The sequence below is a fragment of the Mixophyes fleayi genome, chromosome 1, assembly GCF_038048845.1.
Source record: "Mixophyes fleayi isolate aMixFle1 chromosome 1, aMixFle1.hap1, whole genome shotgun sequence".
Lineage (NCBI taxonomy): Eukaryota > Metazoa > Chordata > Amphibia > Anura > Limnodynastidae > Mixophyes > Mixophyes fleayi.
In genome coordinates, this window is record NC_134402.1 from 334,952,848 (window position 1) to 334,958,847 (window position 6,000).

Consider the following 6,000-nt stretch of genomic DNA (forward strand, 5'->3'; position numbering starts at 1 on the left):
ATGTCCCCTATCTCATGATTATTTAAAGCCATAAATTGGGCTAAGCCAAGCAGTATTTTAGGAGAAAAAGCAATACTAGTAATAATACTAGTGATAATGTAATGATGTTGGACTTATGTTGGACTTATGATGTGATATTTACACATTTGCACAATGGGCATCTTCAGATTTTTCCACCTCTCCAGAAACCTAGGTACACGTCTAGTTCGCAAAGGCATCTAGAGAGTGGGCATGTACCTTAGAATGTACAACCCTATAGGTGCACCTGTGCCAAACCAAGGAGGTTTATGGTGCACTTTCACTGGGCTTCATAAAGTAGGTCCTTTAATGGAAATCAGGGTCCATTGTAAATGTTCCCCTTACCACAGATCTACAATGTATCTCACTACATACTCTATAGCTAATCAGAACATTACAATGTAAACTGCAGCACATAAAAACATTTATTTGAAGCCAAGCTAAGCATCTACAAGATAACAATAGCACAAAGTAATGATGTCTGCTGTCAAACTTGCACTAGATGATTGAGGTGTCAGGTGCACCTTTATATTAAGTAAAGATTTTAAATCCAATTTGTGCCAGAGAAAGTAGTAGAAATATGTAATAGATAGTGTACTGAATTGATTTCTGGTAGTACTATAAATAAGATTCTATCCCTTACATTAGAATGTTATGATTGATGTGATAAGTTATATCACTGCACATTACTAAAAAATAGGAAGCTGGTAAATTGCATGAACATTAAGATAAGTTTTCCTCTAATTAGTATTTTTATAAATTACACATTCTGAAATCAATATGTGCTGTTTATACATGTATATTATTTGCAAGCATTTATATGTATACAAGGCTACATACCTACTGCCTTTAAAATTATGCATTTAGTATTGGTTTTAATGCAAGAAAAACACATAAACATGCAAAATTGCATTTACTTTGCATTGAGTTACTTTGAGCACTTCTTGTACTTCAGTGCATCTGATCCTCATCAGTACAGATGAAAACATACATTCGTCTCAATGTGGGTAGATTGTAAAGGGCAATGAGATTTTGTTAAGACACATTTTCATATGCGTTGCCACTTGCATTTGACTTGAACAAGATGATAACTTTCTGTTTTGTCACAGATACATATTTTAAAAAATGCAGATTGAGGGGCTCACATAGAGTTGAAAACCTATAATACACTTTTTTACATCTGCACATGCCAAAAAAGCAGTAGTTACATTCAGTAGTCCCATCATGCGCTCATGGCCGCTTGCGGCCATTGTGACTGAAGAGGTGGAACGGCGGAAAAAGGGGGCATGTAACGGCGTCTTAGAGCAAAGCGACTTATGTAGACTGATACTCAGACGCATATGTACCTGTCAGGAGACGGGACTTGTGGATGCTCGATAACTAGTGTAAATTACAAACCGATAGTGATGATGGTCAGCTTAGATGCATCTAGCTCAGCATACCTGTGTAAAATGTGTTTTCTGTGTATTAGATGTAAATGACATAATAACATAAATGCAATGTGGTTCTTATATTTATTTGCGCTATAAAGTGCATTTTAAACGCCAATATCTATGTACCCTCACTAAGTTACTTGTTTATACCTTTTTAATACCTTAATGTCCATATTAAAATAAAGGAAAGATTCATACAACCAGCTATACAAAGTGAAAACTGCACTTAACACATTTTTTATTCTTTCACAGGCGCTAAGCTGCTGTTACTTGTTACCTGCTGCATCATCTACAAATTTAAAGTGGAATGTTGCCCAGAAGCCTGCTTGTGTTATAATGAACCTAAAATCACATTCAGCTGTCAGCAGCAAAGACTGACGTTAATTCCATCATACATTCCAGTACAGACTCAGCGCATATTTCTTCATAATAACAAAATAACTTTAATAAGGGCAACAAGCTTCACACCCTGCCAGAACCTGACCATCCTATGGATCCATTCAAACAACATAAGTCATATTGAGTCTGGAGCATTCTATGGATTAACCAAACTGGAAGAACTGGACATGAGTGACAATTATAACTTGAAAACAGTAATGCCACTCACATTTCGTGGTCTTGTGCATCTACACACTTTACATCTTAATCGCTGTGGTCTACAAGATTTGCCCCCGGCAATTTTCAAAGGCCTTTTCTCCTTGCAGTACCTCTACCTTCACGACAACAACCTACATTTCTTGCATGATGATACCTTTGTAGATCTGGGGAACCTTACATACTTGTTTCTTCATGGTAACAAACTTAATATTTTATCTGAAAATGTATTTAGTGGCCTAAAAAACTTAGATAGATTACTGGTGCATCAAAACAGGTTGGATCTGATCCACCCTAGAACTTTTCATGATCTTAAGAAGGTGACAACTCTGTATTTGTTTAGTAACAATTTGACCATACTCAAAGGAGAAATATTGTCACCACTTGTATCACTTCAGTACTTGCGTTTAAATGCAAACCAGTGGATCTGCGATTGCAGGGCTAAATCACTCTGGAGTTGGTTAAAATCATTTAAAGGCTCGTCATCAGAATTGGAATGCTATCTTCCACCAAACTTAGCCAGGAAAGACCTTAAGAAACTAGTGATCAGTGATCTTGATGGATGTGCCAATATTTCTTTCCATCAGACTAGAACAGGTATGCTTGGTGTCAAGACATCTCTGAATCCCGATGAGATCTCAGATAGCTGTTGTCAACCTACCATCGATAAGCCACTACTAACAGGAGTCAATGATAAATCTGGCCCGTCTTCTCATACCAGTAGAATCCTGCCAAATATCCCAATCAAAGACAAAGAAAATATTTCAAAGACAAAAATTATTGGCAATGGTGACCACAGAAATAACAGAACATATAAGCCAATCAATCACTCCCCCTTTGGAACATTCACAAGCAAAATAGATAATTCCCTAACCAAGTTGAATCAAAACAATGTTTTTGATTCTGTTGAACCTTCCACAGTCCCAAATAAAAAGAGGCTTCCCTGCTTGAAAAAAGTGAAGTCAAAATCCCAATGTCGAATCTACCAACCAGGAACTAACTCGGGGCTTCTGAATTTCATCACCACACATCTCCTCTTTATGACTATGATCTTCATCCTCCAGATGCACTTTGAAAATCTAAATATATTTTTGTTCTAAGGCGGTTTTAAAGAAAGACTATAAGCAAGCTTCAGGAATCGGTATAGCTATATGAAAGAATGTGCTTAACAAAAAAAAGCAGCTTAAAAAGAGGCGATTGGGTATTTTTTTATGTATTTTGTTTTCTTTTTTCCTGATATAATTAAGGAAAGGGTCCTTTAAAGACTTAAGAAATGCTGAACATGAATGTTTAGCCTTTGTAATTAAATTGTACTTAATAATGATTCAAAATATACATTGTAAAAATGCTTTGTCTGCTCTGTTTATGACAATTATCGCTCTTTGTAATTATTTCTGTCATTATATGTTTCTGGTTAGTATTTGTTGAAGAATACTATCCATTTATGTTCTCCATGTTACACATATAGATATGCCTTTTATTTTGACTGTGCTGAAAAAAAAATAAACATATTCTTTTTTTCTTTTTTCCTAAATTTTATTTTAAATAAATATCATAATCATGTGTTTGTTAATATAATTGGTTTATTCTGTCAACCGTTATATTATAACTAACAGCACTGACTGGGGTAGATTGGGGTAGATTGATTCAGATAAAGAAGTGGAAGTTGCTCAATCAATTTATAGGATATAGCAGGTGCTTGAAAGGGTGGGGTTATCCTGAAAGGAACAAACACACAGAGAGATTCCCCAGCACACTGCTATAGCCAGCAACAGATCTGCCATTTCTACTGTAGATAAAATTGCAAAAGTCTTAGTTGCACACATTGATTCAGGCATGTTTGCTAAAGTTTGTTGAAAAAAGACAGATGTGCAGTCACCAAATTTGTCATGTGAAAGAACACTAGCCCCATTTTCTTAAACTCTCCAAATTGATTTAACTAATGGACTTATGAATACATGAATGTATATAAACATGGGTACAGAATAGCATTCTGTATTTCCTGTGACACATTTGCTTAGAGGGGAGGAGGATTAGTGGGAGAGAGCAGAAGGCACCACTTACAGCTGGCAGCTGTGTAGAACCAAACTCAATGTCACCGACAAAACATCTTTATTCAAAGATAGAAAAAAAATAATAGAAACACTGTTCAAATTTACTTTCCTGCAAAAACACAAATGAAGACAAACATTTTGAGGTTAGAGTCAATTATATTTAACGATACACCGGGGATTTCAGCCATCGATCACTTGCATGTGCAGAGTGGTCACAATCGTATGGTGTGAACCAGATAATAAGGTGTTGCAGCCTCCCGCATCAGACAAAAAAGATTGCAGCCTGCCATAGTTCTTTCCAGCAGTTCATTAGACTGTAACGTGTGTAGGTGATCCCATAAAAGGTCAGCTGATATATAAGTAACTGAAGGATTATTATACTATATTTATAAATACAGAAACAAGATATTCCTTTAGAGAAATGTATTCAGGCATATCAGTCCCTGGCCCAGTGAAGCTTACAATCAAATTCCCTATCACAGACACAGAAACACACAAAAACTATTTAGCTGGAAAGAAGCCAATGATCCTGCTAGTGTGTCTTTGGACCATGGCAGGAAGCCAAAGCACAAATAAATCCATGTGAACCAGCGAGAAACTTACAAATTCCACGCAGATATCACCTTGGTCAGAGTGTAACCACAGCTGTGCAAGTTAGCAATGGTTTCCACCATACCCCCATGTTGGCAATGGCATGATCCAACTGACTACATCTCAATTGGACCTCAGTCCCATGACTGATCACAGGTCAAAATATACTTTTTTTTTTCATAATACATTGTTGTGTATTATACTAAGTGCTTGCCTGTGACAGGCAGATATCTCACTCTTCAAGTGGTCAATTATTGGTGTAGCTAGTGCTTTACTCTTCTATATTTATATGTACGTGTGCATATTGATATGTCTAGTTAATTCATATGATGAGACATAATGCATATAGTGCATCACAGCATATTAGATTAACAAATTGATACTAACAGCATTTGCCAACATTGGAATATAATAGGAATAATATTTTTGCTTTAAAGAGCTGGTAATATAATTTTAACATAGGATATCCCAGGACCGCTTATAATATATAGACGTATATGGAATGAAAGAGCAAACAATTAGAATATGATCTTGGGACTGCAAGGTAGAGGAGTTAAATGTGTATTTTTCCCCTGTCCGTACACAACTTATGTCCTTGCCACCATGCCTACCTGAAAACCAGGGACGGACTGGCCATCTGGCAGTTCTGGCAAATGCCAGAAGGGCCGATGACCAGATGGGCCGGTTACTAGCTGGCCGACCCCACTGCTCAGCACACAGACTGTCATGCCGAATTCCAGCATGACAGCCTGTGCGCTGAGCAATGGGGCCGGCCCTACACTAACTTCCTTGTTGCTGCGCCTCCCCGCCTCCCCTCCTCCCCTCCTCCCCTATGAAGCTCTCGGCGATCAGTATCACATGGGACGCGCACCATGTGATCGGTGCCGTCCCATGTGTTAAAGGAGACTACAGAGCACGCCGCGGAGCAGAGCAAACAAGGTGAGGGAGGGTAGTTTGTGTGACAGTGCATCTAAAGAGTGTTTTATGTGGGACAGTGCATCTAAAGAGTGTTTTATGTGGGACAGTGCATCTAAAGAGTGTTATATGTGGGACAGTGCATCTAAAGAGTGTTTTATGTGGGACAGTGCATCTAAAGAGTGTTATATGTGGGACAGTGCATCTAAAGAGTGTTATATGTGGGACATTGCATCTAAAGTATGTTTTATGTGTGATAGTGTAACTATAGTATGTTTTGTTTGTGACAGGGTATGTTTTGTGTGTGACAGTGTAACTATAGTATGTGTGTGTGTGTGGGGGGGGTGCGGTGCGACTATAATGTGTGTGTGGGGGCCGGTGTATGACTATATTGT

General features: G+C 37.8%; 1 protein-coding gene across 2 annotated transcripts in view; it reads left to right on the forward strand.

Moving 5' to 3' along the window:
- Positions 1–3,567, forward strand: part of RTN4R (reticulon 4 receptor) — a 217,766-nt gene extending 214,199 nt beyond the window's left edge. For both annotated transcript variants that reach the window (XM_075214759.1, XM_075214768.1), the window contains one exon: positions 1,704–3,567. In XM_075214759.1, coding sequence (XP_075070860.1) covers positions 1,704–3,145 — 1,442 coding nt within the window. In that variant the 3' untranslated portion in view covers positions 3,146–3,567. The remainder of the gene's footprint in view (positions 1–1,703) is intronic.
- The last annotated feature ends 2,433 nt before the right edge of the window (positions 3,568–6,000 follow it).